This window comes from Musa acuminata, chromosome BXJ1-4, assembly GCF_036884655.1.
Source record: "Musa acuminata AAA Group cultivar baxijiao chromosome BXJ1-4, Cavendish_Baxijiao_AAA, whole genome shotgun sequence".
NCBI lineage: Eukaryota > Viridiplantae > Streptophyta > Magnoliopsida > Zingiberales > Musaceae > Musa > Musa acuminata.
The window spans coordinates 4,884,213-4,912,094 of NC_088330.1; the positions used below are offsets into that span (position 1 = coordinate 4,884,213).

General features: G+C 38.9%; 3 protein-coding genes and 1 long non-coding RNA gene across 9 annotated transcripts; 3 read left to right on the forward strand and 1 right to left on the reverse strand.

Moving 5' to 3' along the window:
- Window positions 1–589: 589 nt before the first annotated feature.
- On the forward strand, window positions 590–3,734 carry LOC135643014 (probable xyloglucan glycosyltransferase 5). The gene is made up of 5 exons (XM_065159512.1): window positions 590–1,617; window positions 1,884–2,192; window positions 2,284–2,574; window positions 2,657–2,770; window positions 2,847–3,734. The coding sequence occupies exons 1-5, from the start codon at window positions 877–879 to the stop codon at window positions 3,474–3,476; spliced, it is 2,085 nt and encodes a 694-aa protein (XP_065015584.1). The 5' UTR covers window positions 590–876; the 3' UTR covers window positions 3,477–3,734.
- Window positions 3,735–5,837: 2,103 nt separating this feature from the next.
- On the reverse strand, window positions 5,838–10,330 carry LOC135643017 (trihelix transcription factor ENAP1-like). The gene is made up of 3 exons (XM_065159522.1): window positions 10,006–10,330; window positions 9,022–9,943; window positions 5,838–6,223 (listed from the first exon to the last, which is right to left on the reverse strand). The coding sequence occupies exons 2-3, from the start codon at window positions 9,931–9,933 to the stop codon at window positions 6,215–6,217; spliced, it is 921 nt and encodes a 306-aa protein (XP_065015594.1). The 5' UTR covers window positions 9,934–9,943; window positions 10,006–10,330; the 3' UTR covers window positions 5,838–6,214.
- A 409-nt stretch (window positions 10,331–10,739) lies between these two features.
- LOC135672335 (uncharacterized) lies at window positions 10,740–13,176 on the forward strand. The gene is made up of 3 exons (XR_010512948.1): window positions 10,740–10,881; window positions 12,578–12,722; window positions 12,804–13,176. It is a non-coding gene; the product is annotated as an uncharacterized LOC135672335 (long non-coding RNA).
- Window positions 13,177–14,056: 880 nt separating this feature from the next.
- Window positions 14,057–27,847, forward strand: LOC135582119 (putative clathrin assembly protein At5g35200). Of its 6 annotated transcripts, XM_065159558.1 has the most exons (18): window positions 14,065–14,201; window positions 14,616–14,690; window positions 17,113–17,223; window positions 17,327–17,396; window positions 17,581–17,678; window positions 22,985–23,126; window positions 23,393–23,493; window positions 23,800–23,883; window positions 23,992–24,042; window positions 24,122–24,187; window positions 24,257–24,322; window positions 24,430–24,510; window positions 24,598–24,672; window positions 26,628–26,786; window positions 26,876–26,951; window positions 27,039–27,148; window positions 27,299–27,395; window positions 27,477–27,847. In XM_065159558.1, exons 3-18 carry the CDS (start codon window positions 17,122–17,124, stop codon window positions 27,638–27,640), a joined length of 1,542 nt encoding a protein of 513 aa, XP_065015630.1. In that variant the 5' UTR covers window positions 14,065–14,201; window positions 14,616–14,690; window positions 17,113–17,121; the 3' UTR covers window positions 27,641–27,847. The 6 variants fall into 6 exon arrangements, with proteins under 6 accessions (XP_065015605.1, XP_065015637.1, XP_065015611.1 ...); XM_065159533.1 differs by having other exon boundaries at window positions 14,057–14,201; window positions 27,299–27,847; XM_065159539.1 differs by lacking the exon at window positions 14,616–14,690 and having other exon boundaries at window positions 14,063–14,201; window positions 27,299–27,847.
- The last annotated feature ends 35 nt before the right edge of the window (window positions 27,848–27,882 follow it).

The following is a 27,882-nucleotide window of genomic DNA, read 5'->3' on the forward strand; positions in this document are numbered from 1 at the left end:
TTCTGATTCCTTGTTTGCTAAAATATGAAGTCTTTTCTATGCCTCGACTGGGATGTGGTAATTACATGTCCATGTCATCTCCCCTGATGATTTCTAATTCCTTGCTTGCCGATGTAGTATGAAGTTTTCTTAAGCTTTTCAGCTTGGACTGGGAAGTGGTAATTACAAGTCCATGTCGTCTCCCCTGATGATTTCTGATTCCTTTTTTGCTAACATATGAAGTCATTTTATGCTAAAGTTTCTCAGCTTTGACTGGGAAGTGGTCATTACAAGTCCATGTCATCTCCCCTAAAGATCCAACCTTTTTGCACTTTGCATCTATAAATGCAGACAAAGTTCCCCACGACACCCTCACCCCCCTCATGTCTCTACATATTCCAGTAAACTTCCCTCCTTTCACCATCTTCACTGAGTAGTCCCCTTGGATTTCTGTTCACCATCCACAGAGTATTCTGCTTGAGTTTTCTTTTGGTTGTCTTACTTATTGTCTTTTGGAATTACATTTACTCAGGGTAAGATTCAGATAAGAAAAAGAAGGGAGAACTACGGTGGAATTGATTGTTTAGAACTATTATATAGCAGATACCTTTCCCTATGGTGCTGTCTTGTACAGCTTTGAATGGTAGAGGAGGAACAAACCCTTAGCCAAGCCATCTAGCTCTCTCCCTGCTCTCAAGTAGCTGCATTGCCCTTCGGAAGCTATGAGAGCGACTGGCTCATCGCTTTCGTAGCAGCAAAATCCGATTTTGATGTCAAAAGTTGGAGAAAGTTCTTGTTTTTGGATCTGAGCACTGAGGGCTTAAGTGCATTGTGAGGATCTACCGGGGGCTGCTGTTGCTGCTTGGGATCTTCTACTCTTTGCTGGAGAGGAGGGAAATGGCCTCAAGCTTGGATCTTTCCGCCTGGTGGGCGAAGAAAATCCGAAATGGCACGCCGGTGGTGGTGACGATGCAGAACCCGAACTACTCGGTCGTCGAGATCGACGGCCCCGGCGCCGCTGCTTTCCGGTCGATGGACAAGGACCGAGGGAAGAACGCGAAGCAGTTCACCTGGGTCTTGCTGCTCAAGGCCCATCGAGCTGTCGGCTGCGTTGCTTGGTTGGCGACCGCACTGTGGGCGCTGCTCCATGCCGTCAAGAAGAGGTTGCTCTTGCGGCGGGGATTCTCCACGGAGAGTGACAAGCCTGGCAAGGGCAGGTCGCTGCTCAGGTTCCTCAGGGCTTTCTTGGTCCTCTCGGTTGTCATGCTCGCATTCGAGATGATCGCCTACTGGAAGGGCTGGCACTTCAAGAAGCCTAATCTGCACCTGCCGGACAACCTGCACATACCTGAAGCCACGGAGATCCGAGGGTGGATGCACACTGCCTATCTCTCTTGGCTTGCATTCAGAGCCGACTATATTGCGTATCCGATTCAGGTGGTGACAAACTTCTGCATTGTTCTGTTCATCATACAGTCGTTGGACCGGATGATCTTGTGTCTCGGGTGTTTCTGGATCAAGCTGAAAAAGATTAAACCTAGCATAAATGGTGATCCATTCAAATCAGATCATATAGAAGGTTCAGGTTCTGAGTATCCGATGGTACTAGTGCAGATTCCAATGTGTAACGAGAGAGAGGTAAAAGATCTCTGCACCTCATGCATGAAATTTGCATTTGGGTAACACTTATACATCATTATTTTTTTATCTGAATAATTCTATACATGGTTTTGTCTGCACTAAAACAAAATCTAGTAGCTCTACTAATTCCAGCATGAATATTTTGTCAATTTCAGCTTCTTTTATCATGATTTACATAGCATAAGATGCAGAATATGTTTACTGGTTGCTGTTATGTTGAAGAAATTTGCTTCTTCTATTTTAAATTGAAAAATCTCTTGCAGGTATACGAGCAATCTATTTCAGCTGCCTGCCAGATCGATTGGCCAAGAGACCGTTTGTTAGTTCAAGTTCTAGATGACTCAGATGACGAGACAATCAAGCTCTTAATCAGAGCAGAGGTGTCCAAGTGGAGTCAACGAGGTGTCAACATTGTGTACCGGCATCGCTTAATCCGAACTGGTTATAAAGCCGGAAATCTGAAGTCTGCCATGAGCTGTGACTATGTTAAAGATTTTGAGTTTGTTGCTATTTTTGATGCCGACTTCACACCAAACCCTGATTTCCTTAAGAAGACAATTCCACATTTTAAGGTAGTGATAACATGTTATTTTTTTAATTAGTCGATAGACAACGTATGATGAGCCATCTTCGGTTAGCTATTAATGAAGTATTATGATTCAGAGAAATCCTGAACTTGGACTAGTTCAAGCTCGGTGGAGCTTCGTGAATAAGGATGAGAACCTGCTTACCCGACTCCAGAACATCAATCTCTGCTTCCATTTTGAAGTCGAGCAGCAGGTGAACGGTATTTTCTTAAACTTCTTCGGTTTTAATGGGACCGCTGGTGTGTGGAGAATTAAAGCATTGGAGGATTCTGGGGGTTGGCTCGAGCGAACCACTGTAGAAGATATGGACATTGCCGTCCGTGCTCATCTCAATGGTTGGAAATTCATCTTCCTCAATGATGTCAAGGTGGTCTTGTGGTGCTAAAATTCATCCACTGTTTCACCGTAATGAAAGGCCTTATATCTTAAAATCAGTTCCTTTTCCCCAGGTTCTGTGTGAAGTTCCCGAGTCTTTTGAAGCTTACCGAAAACAGCAGCACAGATGGCACTCTGGTCCGATGCACTTATTCCGTGTATGCCTTCCAGCAATCATAGCATCCAAGGTTCGTCATCCCAGTTTGGTTCTATCATTCTCATTACAAACATATCTTCAATGGAAAGGTTCTTGTGGTTTTGCAGATATCTATATGGAAGAAGGCTAATCTAGTACTGCTCTTTTTCCTCTTGAGGAAGCTAATACTCCCATTTTATTCTTTCACACTGTTCTGTGTAATACTTCCACTATCTATGTTTGTACCTGAGGCTGAGCTGCCTATCTGGGTAATCTGCTATATCCCTGTACTTATGTCCTTACTCAATATCCTGCCGGCCCCAAGATCCCTCCCTTTCATTGTGCCCTACCTTCTCTTTGAGAACACCATGTCAGTGACCAAGTTCAATGCTATGGTGGTTGGTTTGTTCCAACTGGGAAGTTCATATGAATGGATTGTCACCAAAAAGGCAGGGAGGTCATCAGAATCTGATTTGTTGATGGCAGCAGAAAGAGACTCAAAGCCTATACACAGAGGGGTCTTGGAGGGCGAGCTCGTCGAACTGAACAAGTTGAAGGACCAACAAGTAGCAGCTCCTCCTCCCGCAAAAAAGGAAAACCAAATTTACAAGAAGGAATTGGCTCTTGCTCTTCTCCTCCTCACTGCTGCATTTCGAAGTCTCCTCTCGGCCCAGGGAATTCACTTCTACTTCCTGCTCTTTCAAGGGGTGTCTTTTCTTCTTGTGGGTCTTGATCTAATAGGGGAGCAGATGAGCTGAAGTGTAAAGAAAGATCAGAAGATGTTAAATTCATATGCTTTAGTCATCCAAGCTACCTTCTCATCTATAAAACCATGAAAGTATGGATCACTATAGAAGAGATGTTCTTCACTGTTTGCAAGCAATGAGTGAAGAGTGGCAATTCCTATTCAAGCAAGTTATGCATCTTGAAGTTCTCCTCTCATCAAAGTCTTTTGTCATACAAACATTCTTCTCATCAAAGCAATGAAACTGCAGAGCTAAGACGAAGTCTTTCTATTTGATTCGCCCGATATATACTTGTGTGAGATTGAAGGACAGAAACAAATCGACAAACAGTTTGTCCAGCATAGTTATAGTGAGTGAATTGAGAGCAGGTCTATGTTGTTCGATTATTCTGAGATTGTGAAACAATTATCTGTATATTTGAATTAATTATGCCGATCAAATGACTAAATATTTTGTTCTCCATTATCGACTTTGTGGTTTCTGCTCAATCCGTTTGCTTTCAATTCCTCTAATCCTGTAGTATTTCACTCCTTGTGGTTGATAATGACTGTTAATCTGGTTTTGATTGTAATCTTCTATGGAGAGACATAAGCATGCAGGAAAATTGGGGATTGGTAGTGAAATCATTAAACTTGTGAAGGTTCTGCCATCTCTGAAACATTCATGTTTCTTCCTCAGACTATTTTCACTTGGCAGAAGAACTGTATGCTGTCATGACATTGAACACTTGAATGTGATTGCTGTATTATTTCTGTGAACTGTTACTATCCACTTGCAATGGAATAATAGACTGACATACTCCTTTTTCCTTTGTTGAGGAAATGTATATTACTCTGTTGTGGCTGTGCCTTGCACATGATGCTGTCTAACTAGAGATGTGGACATGTATATGGATACTAGCAGTGTTGTGTAGGTTTGGAGCTGTGTAGAGTATCACTACAAAAGCATCCTGAAAGAAGGAATCAACATTTTACTTCAGAAACAAGTATCAACTACAAAATTTGCTGTTCTTAATGAAACTAAACTGAAAGCTGTGTCATGACATCCAGCATTTCTTTTGGAAATCAGAGGTTCCTTGTTTTGGGAGTCTGAGGTCATGCAAATTGCAATACAATGATGAATGATACTTGGATGCTAAGGAATCTGTATAATCAAAGCCAAAGGAGTTGTGCCCTCATGAATGGCTTATAAATTGGTGTCTTATAAATTTTTGGAAGACATTGCTGAGGAAACCAAATATTGGCTCTATTTTTTGGAACAACTACAATGTCCAAATTATTCAATAAGCAATATTTTTTCCTCCTTCATTATTAATTCACCTGCAAGAAATTACAAGTATTTAGACATAATTAGGTTCATCCTAGTGATCATGGAGGCCAAATTTGTGATACTCTCACGCTAAACTAATTCACTTGGTAAAAGACGGACGACTGTTGTTATGATACTAAGTATCAACCAACGAGATCGAGTCGAAGTAATAAATATCATCCTATCCTTATATAACATGTTTAAGGATAGGATGATATTTATTACTTTGATTCCCATCAACTAATTCACTTAAAGATATGGGAATCAAAGTAATAAATACCATGCTGTTATGTATGTTGAAGTTGCTAGGCATTATTAAGTTTATGGGAATCAAAGAAACATGACATGTTTCAAACAGCATGTGAAGCAGGAAATCAAAGTGAGAGAAGCTGATGCATCAATCTTTTCCTGCCCCTCTTCAGTGTATGTAGGTGAGCAAGGAATTGCAGGATGAGAGAGACTCTGTGGTGCCATGGTCGAGGAAGATGGTCCTACAATCACATGCATGCTCTTGGTTTGGTTATGAATCCACCCTTTGTCAGTGCCAGCCCTCAGCTATCATGTTCCTGGAACTGGCTCCTGTGAGTGTCACTCAAAACTTGTGAATCTTTGTCCCTTTCATAATAGATACAATCATGTGAATCTGGTACAAATGATCCATATTATTCTGTTATATTTCACATTTCCAATCTGAATTGGCACAGGAGACCTTCACCTCATCATAACATTCTGTGTTATTAGGGTATGGTAATTGTCATTTACTAATTGCTAGTTCAAAGTCTGTCTGCAGAGAAGGCAAACACAGAGAAAGTTGCAAGAGTTGGTTTGAAAAGCATAAAATGTATTTGCTTGTAAAATGCATTTCTGATGATCATAAACGTTGATTGATGACAATGACAATGATGTAGATTTCATAGGGACATCAGGCAGCTGCAGCAGAACATTCTTCACACCCACATGATGAAGATTTCATGGGGACATCAGACTGGTTGAAGATATGATGCAGCATGGTGACTCCAAAAACTCAGAAGGAATGACTGTTAATCTATCACAAACCAAACAACATGAACTTAATGTACAAATTCCATGATGGTAGAATGTGAGCACAGAGGATTTATGACAATAACCGATGCAATCAATGAAGTCCAAGCATCCACATCTTTGAGAGCTTAATTTCTCGGCAACCGGGGGTATGTTATCAACCAGCTGATAGCCACTGCACCTGTAATCCCTTTCATGGGCAGGCAACTGCTCTCCAATTTTAGGTTCTTGGGTTTATTAACATCTCTCTAAAAGTGCACACCGAATCATACATACATCTATAGATCGTGGAGACTTTTATTATTGGTACCGAAATTGCAGAGATCCAATCTTTGCATGTCAATGCATGTGGATGAAAAGGGACCCAAAACTTGGCTTGAAAGTAGATTCCCTTTATGAAGTTAATCACCCTGAAAACAAAAGCCAATAAGATTATCTCCGTATAAAATCCAAAAGATTGAGTAACTAACATCGATACATTTAGGAAAATGTGGCTCCAATTCTATTAAAAATTTTCACAAAAAAGTCAAACAAAATAGCACAATAAATAAAGTCCTACTAATGACAGATGAAGTATAAGATGCATCCACTTATTGTCACCATTGGTTTGCTTATCTTATTCTTTAATTACGTAATATCCTCTGATCCTCCCACCATGTAGCAAGCAATTACTACAAGTGTATAACAATAGCCATAGCTCACACATAAGTATTATGATTTTAAAGAGTTCAAGATTACTTTCCCATTCTGAATGGAAACTTGAAAGAAAAAGGGAGAAATTTAGTGGCAAGTCCTAGAAATATATGTAGATTAAGTAATTGGCAAAAGCATTAGTTCCCAGAAAAATGTCAGGAAAGAAACAAGCTGCATTCCATGGATACATTATGCAAATCTTAGCCATACCATGTTTCTAAGACGAAGCACCGTATCCTGCCCCTCAAATTCATATTTGTTAAAACTGAAAAATGAGTCCAAGTTGACTAATGCAGCACTAATTAATGAATGACAAATGTTTTACCTTCTGGTTTCGTGCAAAAAAGGTAAAAGTCATCCTTGATAATCTTAAATATGCAATCCAAATGAGACAAATCTGGCAAGCATTTTATACAATAATTGCTTCATGTATGAGACAACTGATCCACGAGAGTCCTTCCTTAACACCATGTCCAGCACATGGCCCATTGCTATGGAAGGATGTGATTATTGCCACAGTTTCTTCATGCTGATAGCCAAACTTCTATACAGATTTGAAAAAGTAGAAAACATTGTCTGATATCTAAACCATAGGAAATTGCTAAATTGACTCTTTGAAACACCATTCCTTCAGTGTTTGTTTCCCTCAAAATTTACAAGAGTTCCGGAGAAAACTAATCCGCCTAAGTATAATATATGTTCCACAATATTCAGTCTACCAAAATTGGTCACCCAGTCTACATCTGGGTCAGCCTCCCTAAGCGCATAACTCATTTGACTTTACAAGAGAAAGAGCCTACACTTAACATGAAGAACTATATTTCCCTCACTTGGCTCTCTTAGAATCTGGTTGTGTGTAACTTAGTCCACAATATTTCAATACTTCCTTGATAAATACAAGATGGTTGGATTCAACTACCCTGATGCCACAATTGTTTTCAACTCTTTTGCAAATTCATTGTGCTCCTGGCCATAAACTTTTGACTCTTTTTCTACAAGCTCTTTTTCATCTCTCAGAATGTTTCATTTTAACTCAAAGAAGTTGAATATATGAGTGCAATCTTTTAGGATGCTGTATGCTCAAACAGAAATTTTCTTTTAAACGCTTAAACAGTAATGACTACAAGAATATTAAAAATGCTAATCGAGTAGAAATGTGACAAGTGCAGCATTGCACAGATATTTCCATTCTAGAACCAGCACCCCAAACTGACATTGCCCGACCAATTGCCACCTTATGTCAGGTATCAAAGCAGCTTTCAACATCAATTAGACTGCTAAAAGAAAAAAGCATCAATAATACTGATCTTCCACCTTAAATTTACAGGGATTACTTGTAGATAGCATCTCATCCACTTGTATCCACATTTTGCTTCTTTTATAATTTAGTTCACCTACCAAGTAGAACCTAGCCTAGCGACATCCATACCTTGTGTACTACTTGTTTATCTCCTAAAAATTGTTCTCAATAGTGGAATTCTCTCTCAAAGAGGACAACCATAGAAGAGGTACACATCTTTATTCCCTCTGTACTAAAAAAGGTAATGCAAAGCTTTGGTTTCCATTTTTCAAATAAATTCAGAATATATATAATGAAATTTAACTGAACTATTTATTATGTACAACCTTAACTGAGGTGATATAATCATTCTCGCCAAGCATGTCATATTGTAGGTTCAAGGTACTTCATTGCCACTTGACCATATTGCTTGTATTTTAGTTAATTTGCCTATTGTCATACCTATGGCTTATTAAACTGTTCTACTTCAACAATCTCATATGCAAAAGATTATGCCATCCAACATTTTATATCATAAGTTGTGTTCATTATGTTCTTATATGTTTATGACTTGCTTTCCATCATAACACATGCACAAAAAACTACAATTTGATATAAGGCGTAGTTACATTCACAGCCATAGAGAATGTATTTACTTGACAAGCCCACCACAGAAAATAATTATATTCTAACTTAATGCAAAAAGAGAGGTAGCAGAACAAAAAATAAAAGAGGGTAAAAGAAAAGAAAAAAACTAATTAAGAGGATGTCATCTTACTAGTTATCATGAACATGTGAGCACAAATGAAACATGTCTTTTTAAAATAATTCAGTAATATGTTTTTTGTCTGTCATGTTATTGTAAACTTAAGATACTTCATCAGAAAACATGCTCCTTAGTGTAGATTTGATTTTAAGAACTGCACATGCCGACCCATGCCGCGTGCCAGTATGGAAACTGCACACCAGCATCCACTGTTGTCCATCCAACATAACATCATCATAATAACTGTTGCTACTTAGTTCTATATTATTGTAACTCAGATCAGGATGATTGCATACTACAGTTATGATCCTTCTTTCAAAGTCACTAGCATATATGATATGCTCTATGAATTCAAGTATCAGAGGCAGCAATCCACCAAGGAGGTTACATAAAAATAAATTTTAACAGATGCAAGCAGAACTGATGATGAGTAAACACTTCACATAGAAAGAGCGCAAGACAGGACTGACCTGCCCATCCCTCCTTGGTAGAATACCAATTTCACTTCTCAAAGATGGATTTTGGTTCTTACTGCTCCTCTGGTGTATTCTTTTCATGAAAAGCTTAGCAATCTGCAACTGAGTACTTGCCATAATCTCTGTCCTCTTAAGCTCCATCTCCCCCCTCTTGATCTCCGCCTCGGCTCTCATCCTCTCAGAATCCTTGTACATCTCCATCCTCACCTGCTCAATCTGCAACATGGACTGAGCCAGAAACCTGATGCTGTCTGCCACCTCACTCCCTGTGACTCTCCTCCTCTTGGATGAACTGCCAGGATCTCTCGCACCATCCTCAGCAGTAGCATCCTTTTTGCCTCTTGGCGCACTCAGATTGCTGTCCGTGCCTCTCTTCTCCATCTTCTCGTCGTCGTTATTGTCAGCATTAGCATTCATGTTGATGGGCATCGAATTCGACCCGTCGTCATGATTGCTATCATGTAAGTGCCCGTCAGCTTCGACCTCCGCCTCCGCCTTCGGCAAAGCTTGGAGATCGATGTCGTGATTGGCTTTCGGAAAAACCGAGCAATTCCCGGTGCCCTTTAGCAAGTCATCCATGCGGGCATAGAACTGCCACGAGGAGCTAGAGCTGGGGTCATGGGCGGCGGCGGACTCAGCGCGGTACCGTTTCTTCATCGCCTCAATCTTGTTCTTGCACTGGGTCGGGGTCTTAAGCGCTTTAGTTCCCGAGCACCGCATCGACACCAGGCGGGCGATGTCCTCCCAATCACTCCCCTTCAGCTTGGCCCGGTTCCGGAGTGTCCACTTGGACTCGTACACTTCCAACAGGCACAGGACGCCGCCCTCGCTCCACTCGTCCCTCTTCCCCTTGTCCGTGACCCTCGGCGCTGGGTCCGGGCACGTTAGAAGGCGGGAATCATCCATGGGGAGCGGCCTAAGGAGAAAATTAGGCCCCAGAAGGTGAGGAAACAAGGATCACACCGCGAAAGGTCTCACCTTTGACGCTCCGGCAGCAGATTGACATGAAACCTGGCGTCGTGTGCAGAAAAATACCAACTCTAGAGCAGGGAATTTGGGTAGGTAACACCTAGAAACTCGAATTTTCTCCGCCAAGATGGAAAGTTGACGCAAGAAAAGGTACAAACATCACAGAAATAGCTGCCGGAAACAAGATTGTCACACTATTAGAGGATAAAAATTCTCACTTATCTGGAGGAGAGATCGCCGTGGGTTTGATCTCTGCTACTGCTCGGAGGAATGGAGCAGAACAGAAGGGCGAGGGCAAGGCGAACCGGAAGGAGAGAGAACGAGGGACGGGGAGCACAGGCGAATCACTGCTACGCGACACTGACGTATGGATGGTGAAACGTGGGTTAATGGCAGCCGTCGGTGGAGTTGGAGCCGCCCGTTTCAGAGCGCAATAGCGCGGGAGTGGAGGTTGGCGTCACGCATCGCGTAAGACGACACTGTCACATACCGGCGGACCTCAAGATTCCTACTCCATCACGAGATCGAAAACACGAATCTTGATGTGCATCCTCGATTCAGTAACCGGCGACGAGATAATGGTTCACAACTTTACACCACTGTTAAGTTACCGGTTTCACACCTGAGTGATGATTGGGCGTATATTCGTACACCGGGTGGGTCCCCTTGTCACTTCCGTTGACGTTGATTAGGTGCAATCGGTGAGGAAGTAAGTTTAGATTTTTCTATCCGCCCCAATTTTTTGGATCCGGTGTTCCGCGGAAATCCATTGGGTCTTGGCGTGGTCCGACGGTGAGGAGAGAAGGAGGCGGATGAAGTTGGAACGGGAAGTTGCCCCTTTTTGTCTGCCTGCGGAGCTGGGAACCTGGCCCGAAACGTCTACAGGTAACCCGGTTCTTCTTACTGTCGTGGTAATTAGAATGTGTTGCTCAAAGTTCCCATCTTTTTCTGTCGCTCCGCTTGATGAAGCTTGCTAACAATCTTGTGAGATCAGCATCGATTGTACCCCACGTCGATTGCTTTGGTTGGAAATCATTAAGAGAGAGAGAGAGAGAGAGAGAGAGAGTTCAACTGAACAACTTTGATTAGGTTGACGATTTTTGGTGGGTTTTCTATATATGGTGGAATTAATTGGCAATGGAATCCGTAGCTGGAGAACCTTCGTGATGTGAAACGGGTAAGGAGAAGGATCATGGAAAGTGCTTCCCTTCTTCATTCTTCTCTCAGTAGGAAACACTTGTGTTACTTTGCTTTATAATAGTTCTATTTGGCATGAAGTAGTGCACAGATTGCTGAGTAATTCAATGTGCTTTCTAAACGATGATGCATTGGTTAATATATGATTCATTAAAGCTACTAAGATCAGGTTCGGATCGGGCTAAAATCAGAATCGAATGGACTCGATGGTTCACTGATTCTAAATCGAACTAGAATCGATTCTCAGCTTTTCGGTTCTTGTTCCTAAGTTTGGAAAGCTGAAACTGTGGGTTCCAAAACAAACAATTCCGGTTCCAGTTTGAACTTTGGTTCTGTAATCATAATTTATTTTTTATAATTTAGAAATAAAATTAAAATTTTATATTTTAAATTTTAATTAAAAATAATAAAAACAATAAGCGATTTGAACCATAATCAGAACCGACGGTTCTTGTTATGGTTCCAAAACCAACCTTTATCGATTCGGTTTCTATTCGTGGTTTTAGGAAATCGGAACTATGGTCAGGACTACTAAGATCCGTATATTAAATTAAATGTGTATCCATATTTGTGTTACTATTGAACTATCAGCATAGAATTGCCTGCATTTGGTTGTTTGAGCTTTCATATTCAATCCCTTCATTTCCACTTGAAATATCTTCCATATATGGTCTTTAATGCTTCTTACTCAAGTGTGGCAGATGCTTGAGAAGGTATACTTTTTTCTTCATGCCCAAATTTCTTACACTATAACAGAAGTTTTAGTCACTAAAAGTACCACTAAAATTGAAGTTTTGTTCTTTTAAAGTAGAAATCCACTTGACTTTCATCAATTTTTTGAGCTTTACACTAATCATATTTCATTGTTTGATTCATATTAATGTAGCTTGTACTAAAGAGATGTTGAGTTGTCATTTACTTTCTTAGCTTTCATCACCTTTCATCATGTATAGACATATATGAATACACACAGAATCTTGGAAACTCGAAGAAATATTTTCATTGATGATCAATGGCTACATGGATCACCATACTCCACCTGGAATCTTGATGTCAGTTTTCAGTACTTTTGCATTCCTCTAAACTTTGGTACACTATTTGGTTACCTAAAATTGAAACCATTTAGAATTGTTACTCAGTTTTGTGGATATAATTATATGAATCAACTAGATGTGAGCAGATTCTAAATGCAACATACTAATCTGAATTCACTTTGTAAAGCTCAAAACAAAAACAATAAACAATATAAAGCATATTATATTCAGAGCTTTCAGGTTTTTTCCCACCATTAGTTTCATGATCTATTTAACAATACAATCTTATCTGACTGTTCAAATTGTTCTATGTATCCAAAAGCTATATATCTGATCGATGTTAACAGCAGAGATGATTGGCAAACAAGGAGCTGGAGAAGGATGTGACAGTATTCCACCTACACTAGAAGAATACTGCCCTCAGTCTCTGAGCACTTCTTGGTGATAGCTATTTTATCTTCTGGCATGAGATTTCCTTTTCCTTCACTCTTCGATGTAAGGATTATGTCTCTGCCCCACCTGCATTGCCGAACCAAGTCCTGTCTTTGTAATGGAAACCAATTCTTGTTTCTGTAGCTTCATCATGTGGGGAACAACCAGGGAAGAAAAAATGAAGTGCGCCGTGCACAATGTGGAGCAATGCATGTGGTTCACTGATGGCTTTGAAATCCATGAAGACCCATCTTTGTACTGCTGCCATCAGCAAGCATCTTCTCTTCTTCTCTGTCTTGTGGTGAGTTTCTATCTGGGATGAGGTGAAACTTCTGATGATCCTCATTGGTGGTATTGTCTCCAGATCTCCAGCAAGATGTTGTTCAGTACTACTGAAGATTCATCATCACAAATGTTCCATCTTCATTTCATGTAAAGTATTTTTTTTTTCTTTCTGAAGGAAATTCTGACATTGATCATTTCACATTAGGTGTGTGTATATATATATATGTGTCTTTTGAAAGATGACTCTGGTCCTTGTGGCTTGTGGCTGGGGGATGGTTCTGAGGGACACCCACCCCATCACTTTCTGTCACCTGCTTCATGTGGAGAGCCCACCACATCACTTTCAGTGGGCTGCACTCTGTTATTTCCATTGAGATCATTTCAATCTTTTAAGTTTGGGGGCCTAATATGTCCACTTCAGTCAGAACAAAGTTTGGCTGCTTCAGATGATGCTGACCATTCTGCTTGTAGTCACAGCAGCAATGACCATATAACAAAAGAGCTGCAGTACAATGCTCCTGAGAGAACATACCTTATCTTATAGATGATGATGGATGGCCCACAGCTTGTAGTTGACATTAAGAAACATTGCAAATGTCCAATCCATATCAACCTTTTTGGAAGTTATCTCATCAACAGCATCAAGATCTGACCTGATTAATATCTGCCTCTGTTGCATTGTCTCAGTCAGAAAAATGTTTCTACTCTGGTATTCATGTATCTGTAAGGCTCATAAACTAACATTCTATAGAGTTCTAGTGGGATCTTCATGTACATGTTCAGGAAGACAATACCTTTCAACACCATTGTTTCTGCATCAGTATACACCAAGCACACTCAACCAGTTATTTTGATGGTATGTATTAAAGTCTCTTTCTCGTATACGATTTGTATTTTAATATAACATATATTCAAAAATATATTAAATCTGTGATCCTATAAATTATTCATGGATTCAATCAATGGTAAGACTGTGGCTAAGCATACATGTATCTTAGAGGGGCAAACGGGAATTTTTGTGTTGAGCGAGGGGTATAAATGTAACATCGGTGCTCTCTATATATAACGGGGCGACTCCTTGACCGCCGTTTCCTCGTTCTGTTGTGCTGCGCTGTGTTGTGTGGGATTTTTGTGTTGCCTTCCCCCGCATTTCGATTCGATTCGGAACGATTCCTTTTCTTGAACCTTCGCCTCCCCATCCCAAGCGATTCTCTCGCGTCGCCAGCTCTTCCCTTTCTGTGTCTCTCCCTCTCGGAGGTTTGTGAAACCCTAACCCTCCCGCTCCTCGATCACGTGTCCGGACGGCATCGATTTTGATTCCGAGCTTTGATTACGGATTTGGCATCGATTGCTTTGGTAATGGTGATTTCTTTTTGACTGGTCTGTGATGGAGGGTTTTTCAGGAGTCACATGGCGGGTGCGGAAGATTAGTATTGGTTGTAAGAATTCCTCGTTGTTTTTTGTCGATGTTTTCCTTTTCTAATGTTATGGTTTGCTTCTTATGGGTGAGAAAGTTATCTTTTTTGGATTAGAGAGATGGCTTTTCGTTGTGGTGATGATTTTTTGTGAACATAGTTGGGGATTTATGCCAAGATAGTACGGAGGAATTGATTGGGGGGAATTTAGTCCTTGTTTTCACCTCCCGTTCTCTGCTATTTTATGCGTGTTCAGGGAATGACAACAGAGGAAAGAACATAGGTTCTTGTCAGCAGCACAACAGAGTGAACTTGGGGAGCCCAGCGTCAGGTTGTATTACGGGAAAGCAATATGATATTTTTTGGGACAATACGTCTGATTTTTTTGCTTGTTCTTGGTCTCTTTCTCCTTAAGTAAAGATATGTGGAACGCTTTTTGACCCTCCCTCTGTGACACAACAGAGGCATGTTTGGTCTTGCACTAGGTTGTTAGCAGAATTTGAAATATCTTATGAGGAAAATTGCACTATGCTGCTGCCAGCCTTGGTTGGTTGCTGTTCTTTAGAAGATGACATATTTTAGGGAAAAATAACGCCATCATTGTCTATGTTAATCAAGGTTGGGGCCCTACTGCATCGTCTGTTATATCTTGCTTTCTGCCCATGACACAGCATAGGGGACCAAGGAAATAAAAGGACCAGAACAACAAGGATAATTGTATTTCATGTCAGCTAGACTCATGGTTTTGTGGCTGAGAGACATTGCTTCTAAATTTCTGGGTGGTGCTTCTTGCACCCTCTTGGCCAATTGTTGGGGGTTGTTACTGGCCCATTGATGATCCAAATGGGACAAAGAAAATACATTTTGAAGTATGTGTTTAACCTGTTGGTTGGAATATCAGTGTAAATGCAGCTGTAGCTTTTTATGTTACTCACTTTTCACACTGTTTGAATCCACATCTTGTAGCTACAGCTACACAAGCTATATTGACTTGGCATTCTAAGATGAATTTGTGAGAGAAAAGATGCTTGAATAAGGAGCTTTATAAAACACTTGATGGTCACAGGAAATTAGCAGCCTTTGTGGTTGGAAGTGGAAACTGAACAAATTTAATTTGCCGATAATATGTTAAAATGAGAAACTACTGGAGTTTGACTTATGTTATGAAATAAATAGCAAGATTTGATGTTGTTCTGAGATGAACAATAAATAAGAAAGAATAGAAATCAGTTAGAGGAAGATATGAGAGAGAAATAGTGTGAGAATAGGGGGAAAGCGGCTGGCAGCCTTTAGAAAACACTTTTTTTTTTTTTTTCAAAAATATCATTCTCTTAGTACTTCTTTCACAGTTCGTTTGTGCAGCTCTTAACATTATGCAGAAAAAGGGACTATGATTCTGTTCTAATCCCTACCAGATATAGATGTATTAAAAATAAAATACAGATTTACTAGCAAAAGGCATCTATGATCATTATAATAGGACATGAGGTGGTTAATTGGGTCCATGTGGAATAGATTCAGATCGGGTTAGGTGGGAGTGGGGTTGTTTCTAAATCGGGTCCGGAATACACTTTAAGGGAGAGAAGGGGGAGATTTTGTTTCTCTCAGACCATGGGTGGGGTTAATCAAATTTGAACTATGTTGGAGGTTTCATTCACCCTAGCAAAACTACACGAGCGCATAGGGCACTTAGCATATTGATTGGGCGCCTAAGGTGCTTCTCTAGGTGGTGCCCAGTTGAAGAGCTTTGCTGCTGCTCACTAAAGTGTTTGGGTCTTACCTTACCTTGTCCAATCATCTAGACGAGTCTCTGAGGGCCTCTTGACGTCATTGCTTGCAATGTCTTGTATTGTTGAATAAAATTTGAATAGTAAATATTGGTCTGTATTGACTGGTTTGATGAAGATCTGAAACCTTGATCACAAGCATTAATTGTGCTGCTTCATAGACATTATGCAAGTTTTTATAATGTTAAGGCTGCCAGGGAAGTTTATTTAATTTGAACTTTGAGTTGCATATATTAGAATTTGTATCAAACACGTATGGATAAATTGCAAGTGATGCTGCAGTGAGAAGAACAGTAGGATTTTTGGTTCAACAAGTTTTCAAATCTCATAGCATTCCCCCATGCAGACTAATAATTAGTATAGCCCTGTCGACATGGCATTTTTTCTTCTCCTTACATTATTTACTTTGAACTGTAAGTTTTTACATAATTTATTCTCCTTTAAGTGATTCTACTATCTTATAAGCTACACTACTTGTAGTTTATTCTGTTTATAAGTTTCTTCCTAGATTTAAGTTGCTAATAGTTAGGGTTACTTTCTTGATACAAGTAGGTTATATATATATATATATATATATATATATATATATATATATATATATATATATATAGATATATATATATATATATATATATATATATATATATATATATATATATATATATATATATATTTCAAGATTTCTTTCCTCAAAATATTTGAATTTGTATTGTTCAAGGAAGCTTGAAGTATGGCTATAACATTTTTTCCCTCACACTGGAATCTTGGCTCTGTACCGTTGATTTCTCTTTTCTGAAGCATTTCATTTGTTGCCTCTTCAAATAGCAAGGGCAAGGAGCTCTAGGGTTTATGCTTGGCACTTAGATTTCTAAATTCTTAGGTTGTCCACGGAGAGTCGTCATTGACTAGCTTTCCAAACAGTCCTTAGTATTCATAGCATTTGTATTCTCATATATAATTTTACAGTGTGACACTATGGCGGGGGTTGGTAATACTCAACAAAGCATAAGAAAAGCTCTTGGAGCACTGAAAGACTCTACAACAGTTGGATTAGCAAAAGTGAACAGTGATTACAAGGTCTTGTTATCTGACTTTTTTTGGCTTATGTTATATCAATTTGCAATGGTTTAAGAATCCTGTCTTCACTTAAAGTTGAAATCTCAGAACATGTCTGTATCAGGAACTGGATGTTGCCATCGTCAAAGCAACTAACCATGTTGAACGGTTGGTTAAGGAGAAACACATAAGAAGTGAGTCCTATAATTTTTCTGCCCATCATTTACAATATGCTGGGTTGAAGTCTTGAGCTCATTATATTGGTTTTCAATTTTGTTGAAGCTACCATAGGCATTCACATAACTTGGCCTGGTTGGTAGTTGGTACTAGAGAAGTTAGCATTCATTTACTTACAGGCTATTGCAATATTGGTTGCAGCTATTTTTGATGCTATATCAGCTTCAAGACCCCGTTCTGATGTTACATACTGCATAAATGCTCTGGCCAGGCGGCTAGCAAAAACTCACAATTGGGCTGTATGTTCTGCTAATAAATCTTGTCAATTAATTCTTTCTGCAAGACTGCTTTATTTAAATTGAGGTTATCCATTGTTAGGGAAAAAACTAGTTTGGAGTTTCACTTAAACAGTAACCAATTCAGCTTCTAAGGGCCTGGAACTTGCATCAATCATGAAGGATGGCTTATGAATTGTTTTGTGTAGCCCACATATATAGCAACTTCCTCAAATTTTCGCTTGTAAACTTACTAATCTTCTTTACATAGAATTGACCTAGTTAGTAAGGTTCGTCGAAACACGATGTACCACTTGATATGGGCGGTACATATCAATCCGACATGGGATCGGTATGGACGGTACATCAGTATGCCCCCATGTACTATGTGTTGGTATGCTCGGTATGGCTCAGTACAGCTCGGTACGTATTGTACCGATAACTAGTTGGTACTGGTACAGACCGGTAAGACGAACCATGCTAGTTAGTTTCCATAGTTCTCTTAAAGTTATTATTTAGTATGTTGATAAGCCACCATGCTTAGTAACAAAGCCAAGCACAAACGGTGTAAAGAATATGCACTTGCATGCTTGCATGGTCATATATTGTCACATGCTAGTACGAATTAACTCGTAATGTCGAGAAAATTGCACTGTGCACAAACCCCTTTTCAAAAATTCATTACACAAAGTTGTATATAATCTTTTTTTTAAATATAATCAAAAAAATAATTATCACATTTATCAAGTACCTATCACCTCATCTCGGATGCTCTCCCAATGGCAACTCTAGGTGTTTCATTAACTCGAAACTATCACCATATTATCTTGAAACAATTTATACTGTAATTTGCTGAAGTAATTTTGGGTGAGCACAAACGCCCAATAGGGAATAGAGATCAAAGAAAAGGTAATAACAATATGCTAATCAAATATCATAATGAATTAACTGTGCAAATGATATGTGAGTCAGATAAAAATAAATAAGAGTACAGAATCATTGGAATAATCAAGGATCCTACGTAGGTCATAAGAATGCATGTAATATGCTTTCATGCAATATTATCCATAAATACAGTCAGTCATATATATGCACTTAGCCAAGATTGGACATTCAAGTCGAATATTTGATTGACACTTCTCCCAAGAGTGGATGGAGGACCATATAATAAGTCTTATAAATATCACATGCATTAATGCAATATAATAGATACAAAATCTAATTATCCATGCACATCATCATCATCTTAGCACAGTCAGATACTTAATGATGCACTCTCCCAACAGTAGATGGAGAGACATTACTCCAACTGGATGAATCATCTCTCAATAGCAAATAGAGAGAATTTATATTGCACTCTCAATAGCAGTGGGGGTATGTTCCTCCTAACAGATAAAGGAACCGTTTAACCGTCACATCTGACAGCCCGCTAATCCCTGAAGAGAATCGTCATTCGATATACTGGCCCTCCTATAATTGATAGGGATCATCTAGTTTTTTTATCATATCAAAATCACATATCATCATACAATCATATGATCATATTCTCAAGTCAATCGATCAGGCATACAATCACAATATAGTAGATCATACTAAGAGGATGATAAAGGGGATCCGATCTGGTGGGAGCTACTCACTGCATGATGGGCCTGAAGCTCCTATCATGTGGAGCACAACCATGTGAAGATCATACATCCAACCTAAGTGGATCACTAATCTGTCTATCAATCATGCATCAAGAATGCATGTGCATATACAAGATTCCATAAATGCATCATCAAGGATGTAGGAACATCGATCAAATCATTCATCATGCATCAAACATGTACGTGCATATGCGAGATAACATTGATGCATAACAACGTAGGTCAATAGTGGAAGTATCACTCAAGCATGGCATGCTTCAAAAGGATGACATAATCCTTTAAAGTGCATATGCGAGATAACATTGATGCATAAGAATGTAGGTCAATAGTGGAAGTATCACTCAAGCATGGCATGCTTCAAAAGGATGACATAATCCTTTTAAGACTTCTTTTTGCCTTTTTTTTTCATGAGTCAGATATATGTGTAGTGCGAATCATGATCATAGCTAGCAAGACCATTCACTTGTACAGCATAGGCCACACAATGTGGGTCATGTATTAGATATGCATCATGAATCATGTATGGGTTGGTACCTCCAACAAGTCACATCTTATCATTAAACAACACCCTATAGTAAAAAATGTGATAATCAATCATTATGGGCTATAAGCTCATGTATTAGCACATAATAATACATGTAATCTAGTTGTGTACCACTGGACCTTAGGTAGGTAAGTCTCGTGGTAGGTGTGGATCACAAGTCTAAACTCTCTATGTATTGGTTGGGCCCACATGTCATGTGACAAACCTATTTAGGATGGTGCACCTATAATGACATGACATTAACAGTAAGTTACTTGTCCACATATGGACAGTAATGTCAAGTGGGTAAGTACTTGGGTCAATGGGCCAAGTCGGTTGCCTATTCTACATGCAGTGTGAAGTGCAACTTATACTAGGTTATGTAATGTCTGGCTCACACGTTGTTGTGTGAAGCTGGGTAGTGTTACTCATGCACTCTTATGTTTAGTTAGTTAAGGCCTATGCAAGCGGAACGTATGCTTGGGTGCAATGACAGTATTATGTCTTGCTCATGTGCCTAGACCTGCAAGTAGACCTATGCTAGTGTTAGCTTGCATTTAGACTTAAGCTTGTGCAACGATGTTGGCTCATGTGAGACTTGACTGTAGTTGTATTATCATCATACGAGTATAGGCCACAGTTGCTCCAATGCACAAAGCAACTTGTGGTGGCATGAACTCAACTAGTTTTAAGCTACATAGGTTGTTAATGCTGCTACTATGGCTTATGGCAACATGGTGGTTGTAGTTATAAGGCCAGGAGATTTCCTAGCTATTCATACTCTTGAACATGTTGCATACTTAATCATGCCATATGATCTTATATATGGTAATTTCTCTCTAGCAAGGTTCCATCATCGGATCATGGAAGAGGTTTTACTAATACATGATATTAATAATTTGATTATATGGAAAAGTGGAAGCCAATCTTTATAGGATCCCCTTATCCAAATTCCAAACCATGCAACTACTATTCATATGGGTATCATAAGCTGTAAAGAAAGAGGGTGGCATAGCAGCAGTCATGTGTTCTAATAGCCTACATAGGAGGGTCATTCTTGCAAGAGGCCGTGGGTTCTAGGTTCTGCCATGTGTTGTTACTGTGCTTTAAAAGTTGAGTTGGAAATCGAGGGTTAATCTTCTCATACTTATCCTAGGGAGACTTTGACTTGGAAATCGAAGAAGATTGTAGTATGCCATAGAGTAAGGCAAGGAAGATTGGATCATCTCAAAACCGTCTCAAGAACTATGTAAAAGAATAAGAATCCAGAATCATCAAGAGAAGAAGGAAGCGGCAAGGATCCCTACCGGCAAGGCGACATCCGCTATCCACTCCTCTATCCCGCCGTCGGCACCTTCTCTGCCACTGGTCTCACTCCCTTGATGGCTTGAGAGAAGAGGGAGGGTGTCATGGCATATTTATAGGATGAGTATCCTCTCTCTCCAAGGAGCACTACCTCTAATCTATTTAGGAGTCCTTATCTAATTAACTTAGCTTGATTTATAATCCTAATTCAATTATGATTTTCATTAAATCTTCATCTCCACTTTTAATCAAAATATATATATTTATAACTTAATTAAGAGAGATACCATGTCTATGTTAAATTACCAAAATGTCCTCAATTAATTTTAACCTATATTTAATTAGGAAATTCCCAAAATAGCCTTAGGTAAAATCTGGGTATAACATATATTCTATAACATTCTGAGTAGAACAGAGAAAGGCATGAATTATGTTCTGCAATCCAAATTCCTATTGTTGTGTTTATTCTCAATTTGTGTATAAGCACACTTTTTTAACGGGCATTGTATTACTTGTTATACAGTTAAATGCTTGCATGATTTTAATTTATTTTGAGAAATGTGGCACTGTAGTCCGTCTTGATTGTTTGCTGTAAGACCATTTATGTCAACATGAAGAATTAGATTGATTAATGAATAGCTATGAGTGACGCCAAGTCTTGGTTTCCCTGCTGTTCATTATTTATGTCTTTTGTATGCATTTAAACTTCACCTGATGTTTCTAGTTTCTAGTTTCTACTTCTTTAGTGTTGTGTTCCTCCCTTATCTTTTGGCTGATTTACTGAATCATTTCTGTTCGCACTCAGTTATAGACTTTTTCTTTTTTTTCATGTCTTCAACCATCTTGTCATAGACCAATCATAAGCTATACTAATCAGGCATCAATTTAACAATAATTCAGCCTTTTAACAAAGCCATGCCTTAAGTCTCAACATCCGATTCCACTTTTTTCATATGTATCGAGATTAAATTCAGAATTCTTGAACATACTTGGTAATCTTTTGATATTTTTTTAAGGTTTGACTTCACTGAACTAAATCTACGATGCTTGTGGCTTTTTTACCTCTTCTTGCTGGTGCCAAAAATTAAGTGGATGTGGTTCATGGCTTGAAGAGAGAGCTAAACACTTCTTAGTTCTTACAATAAAATCAAGTTTGGATTATGGTTGTCAAAACAAAATTTGCTGTAACTACATACTAATGCAATATAACACATCCATTTAGTAGAAATCTAATTAGAACATGTGATTTTAGGTGGATCTTTTAAGAACCCTAGTCAAATGAAACTTCTCTAAATAACCTTTGCATATCACTCGGTTATTGAATACTTGACGTTTGAAAAAATGGTATGATGCCAAGGCATGGATAGCATAAGTAAGAATTTTTCTCTACTAACTTTTAAATGATATCCCATCACTAATGTGTTGACTTAGACACTTAAATTGTTACTTTTTTTTTGTTATTTGAGTCTCTCATCTATAGATAAATTGGCTGCAGAACATCATGAGTAAAAACTTAGAACTGTTAGAACTTTCTTGCAAGCTTTTATTTGGTGAAGATATTGGAAAGGATGAATCTTCTTTAAATACCATATTACAGAAGTTTGCTCAATATAAATAATTGGTTTTCATCTTGAAACTGGACAATTTATTGGAACCTCTGAAACTTGATTGGGACTAGGTCAAAACTACCAAAAATTCAAATCTATCTTTATGAGACTAATATAATGATTTTTCCATCATCAGAATCATGTATGAATTTTACTTTATAACAATTACATAGTGGCTTTCTTGTTTTTTTAAACCCTGTTTCTCAACTATATTTATTCAAACTTAATTAATTTTCTAAATTCAATTAGGTTGCATTAAAAACCTTGATTGTTTTACACCGTGCTTTGAGAGAAGTTGATCCAACATTTCGAGAGGAGCTCATCACTTATACCAAGACAAGAGGATTTATGCTGAATTTGTCCCATTTCAAGGATGATTCAAGTCCAAGCGGTACTGGAATCTTTACTATGCTGCTCGAAATTGAACTTGTCATCTCACTTGGTGATATGACAACTTTTCCATTTTTAGTATTCCCTCAATATCTTTTTTCACCCAATTAAAAAAGAGAAATCTTCATCCCCTTTTCTCTGGAGATGCTTTTTAGTTAGTTTGCATTTCAATTTGCAGAATCTGATGTTTGCTAACGTAAAGGACATTATTTATGGAAGAGAAATAAATCAACTGATCCTGATTTCTCTTTTCTGTTATATTCTAAGCATGGGACTATTCTTCTTGGGTTCGAACATATGCTCTGTATTTGGAGGAGCGGCTAGAATGTTTTCGCGTACTCAAATATGATATTGAGACAGAACGCTCTGTAAGTCATTTGAGCCTTACATTGTTTTCTTAAATAACATATTTTGGTTTATTTCCATTTCTGTTTTCCTTCAGTATTTAGTTTTTGTCATTAAAATGATTTTATCTGCCATGTGATTTCTCCTAATATGTTTTTCCATGATGTTTCAAATAATAAGGCTTGTTAATGAGCTTTTTTTTTTTTCATTTTAGATGGGATGCCATGAAATCTGGTATTTTTTTACGCAATACATAGTGGTCAAAGTTGGAATTTAAAAACTTGCATGCATTTATTTTGATCAAACTCAACTTGATCTTGAATTGACAGCGGACTTCAGAAGCAGAAACTATTGAATTGCTTGAGCATTTACCTGCACTGCAGCAGCTTCTTTTTCGACTGCTAGGTTGCCAGGTAGTGTAGACAAAATTTCCTCAAGTTCTTTATATTAAGCAATTTGTTCAATAGTTCATTGTGTCTGCTTATGTTTTGCTAATATTTTATGGAACCCTGCTTTTGCAGCCAGAAGGTGCAGCTATGTATAACAATGTGATTAGATATGCACTATCAATTGTATGTAGCTTTAAAAGCATAGTATGCCACTAACTTACACTTCCGCTTTGATGGCATCTCTCATGTGTCTTTTTCTCAGGTGGCAAGTGAAAGCATCAAGATATACAGCTCCATAAATACTGGAACTCTTAACCTGGTTGATAAGGTACTGCACTTTGCCAGAAACTTTTTTGTTCCTTGTGACCAGGAGTTGTAATATATTTTCTTTATGCAGTTCTTTGAGATGCTGCGTCATGATGCTGTTAGGGCAATTGAAATTTATAAGAAGACAGGAAGTCAGGTACACAGTGATTGGTTATTTTGTTCGTTTTAATTTATTGTACCTGTAGTTGCTAGTTAATCTTTACCTGCAAGTTGCCTTTTATTTCATATAACATCTGACTGTAGGCAGAGAGGCTATCGGAGTTCTATGAGATCTGCAAGGGTCTTGAAGTTGGTAGGGGTGAAAATTTTGCAAAAATTGAACAGGTTTTGAGAACTATTTTTAATCTGGAAATTATCATTTTATTGTTCTCTGATTATTCACTTTTATCTTTGTGGTTTACAAATTTGCAGCCTCCAGCATCATTTATCGAGGCCATGGAAGATTATGTGAAAGATGATACATGTGCTTCTCAAAATAAGAGTGTGGTATATTTGAATGCTTGAAGTGAACTGTTTTTATTCTCACTGTAGAAAGTAATAGAAACTAGATTCATTTGGAAATTGATATTTTTAGTTTAGTTTTGATGTGTTTTTTGGTTTGAGGCCTCCTGATGCTTGTTACTCCGTTAGAAATATACGTTTATTGTACAATATGTGAGTTGACTGGGCTGGTATCACAATCTCATAAACTGATTAAATACAAAGTTCAAGAGTTTCTCTAGGCCCTTTTCTAGAAGTTCTAGTTGGAGTATTGCTATTTTTTAGTGGTCTTGAAAGTTATATAAGAACTCTTAACTGGACTTACCAGGCAACTAGTTTCATATCTTATTCAATCGGTTCAGCTGGCAAGTCTAGCAGAATGTATATAGAGAAGATGGCACCAGTTTCTGAAACACAGTTATGACTTTGAAATTTTGTGCAAAGGATAAGTGGCCAAGGCGGGATTCGAGCTCAATACATTGTGATAAACTGTCAAAATCTTTACCAACTAAGCTAGCTGACACCTTCGCAACAAAGAAGAAAGAAAAACATACACACTTTGAAGTTATTAGTACAAAATATGTTCTGGCTCATTGAGCCTATCTTCTCTCTTTATTCTTTGTTCTGTCTTTTTTGTCTGTTTTTATTGGCTCTTCCTGTTTTTCTGCTTGACAACAAGTTACTAGATTCTATCCTTTTTCTTTGGTTTGCTCGATGTCTGTTTACCAGGGTCATAGTAGTTGTATGCTTTTGTGTTCTTTTGCTTCTTTTGGATCTTTCCAACCAGTTAAAATGGATACTGACACAACAATTTAAGGGCATAAAAGAGGTTACAAGAAATCCTGACAGTTCTCTTGGTTTAAAGTTAAATAAAAGCCTGGCATGGTGAGACTCATGTATGGAGAGAACTGAGCAGATTTGCAGTTTTCTTCTGAGGTCAGAATATCATTGCAAGTCATAGAGGATATTGCATAATGAATTTATAACATCATTGTATCATGCTGATTCCTTCTTTGGTAGGACTTTTAACATGCTTCTGATCAAGGTTTTTAATTTCGTATTGTACCGGTGTATCGAGCTTTGCTCGGTATGGTACGGTACGATATACCGAGCGGGCAATATGCCCTGGCATATCGCTCAGTATATATATTTTTATATACATATGTATATAAAAATATTTTTATATACATACGTTTACTCATAAACATATGTATTTTTATATACATATGTTTATGAGTAATAATTACTATAAAAATTGTTTATAAAAATATCCTCTTTCCATCTCGAGAGACGGAAAGAGGGTGATGACAGAGCGAGCGAGGATGCGACACGTTGCCTCCATCCCCAGCTCGAACTCATCCCCCGTGAGGCACTTCGCAATGCTCCCGCGATAGTCGGATCTGACGGGGATCCAGCCTAGGACGAGCTCATCTCCTTCTCTCCCCTCGTTGCCGCCCTCAGCGATTATGAGGAAGAAGACGAAGATGATGGCGAGAGCGAGAAGAGGAAGCAACAATCCTACCTAGGTCAGGATCCCTTCCTTCGTCGTCAATCATGACCTCCTCGACCACAGCGACCATGATCTCTTCGCCCCCTATCGCGTTTCACCCGATGGAGCGAGGACTCGCCCCCGACAGTGTTTTGCCCGACAAAGCGAGGACCCGCCCCCTACTGCGTTCTGCTCGACGGAGCGCTTCTTCGTGTCCCGCCACATCCAACTCTCTTCTCTGTCATGCTTTCTCCGTCCAACGAGCGCTGCAGCCTCGTCTTCCTCGCCGTCGTGCTCCTCATTCTATCTGCCAGCTGATACCGCCCAGTACGGGCGGTACAATTCAAAATTTAAAACCTTGCTTTTGATTATCATGAGTCTTCTAAATTCTGGTTGTCTCTTCATGATGGCATGGTTTTCCTTGACCATGCTGATGAATTCATAATATCAACAGTAGGATGGCTGTTATCAGGTGAACAGTGAAATTTCTACCACTCCAAAACCTGTTCTAGCCGTGGTTCATTACTCAAAGGATAAACAGAATGACCCAGAGGCAACCCCAGCATCACCTGAACCACCTGGAACTGAAGCTGTTGATGCTCCACTAAAAGCACAGACAACTGATCTCCTGGTAGAATCTGAATACATAAAGCATTCTCTTCAGTGAGTTGCTATTGAAGTAATCACTTTACTGGTGTTGATTCATTAGTGTGCTTTCAGGAATTGGATGACTTCAACCATTGTGCAGAAGAAATGGAAGAGAAAAATTCCCTAGTCCTTGCTATTACTGCTGATGGTGAACTATAAGTTAATTCTTTGTTATTTGATTATCTATGATTATGTATTCCTAATCTTTTTTACAAATGCTTTTGCTTTTATGCAGATAATCCTTTAAAGAGTACTTCTGACGAAACAAGCGGGACTTCTGGGTGGGAGCTTGTACTTGTTGGCACACCAAATTCTAATGAAAATTTTGTTGCACAGAGCAAACTGGTAGAACTATCTATTATACTTGGTGTTGTTTTAATTCATTTAATGAATTTAAGTCGATATGTACATATTACTTCTATTAAAGAATTCATCAGCAGGAACCCCGGTAGCCTACCCTTGCATTCTTTACAACATCTATTCCCAATCTTACAGGCTGGTGGACTCGATAGACTGACACTGGACAGTTTGTATGATGATGCTTTTGCAAGAACCATGAATCCCGGTGGTGGTGGTGGTGGATATCACACAGGTCAGGTGGCACCAAATCCCTTTGATACTTCACATTACTTTCAGGACCTTTTCTATGCCTCAAACGGTATAGCACCATCAGCCAGTGTGGAAATGGCCACAATGGCTCAGCAACAAGCATTGATGCAACAGCAGCAACAAGCTCTTGGACAGGACGGCACCAATCCATTTGGCAACCCATTTGGTCCGACTGGAGTTCTGTATGCACAAGATCCATCACATAATCCATACACAGGGTACATGTAGATTGAATTGTCTGGAAGTGCAAAGTGGGGGGGGGGGGGGTTCGTCTGAAATCGAAGTGTCAATGCAGTCAGTTCTCTTTGGCACACACTGTTTTTGATTGCTGAGGTGCTGCATATTTACTGAGTACCCTCTCAAAAGTTCCCTGGTGAGATGTAGGCCTGTAAGTACATTCTCATAATTCACTGGTTATTAGCTTTTATGACCTTACCTCACTGTCTGTCATTCCTTTTCTTGAAGCATTT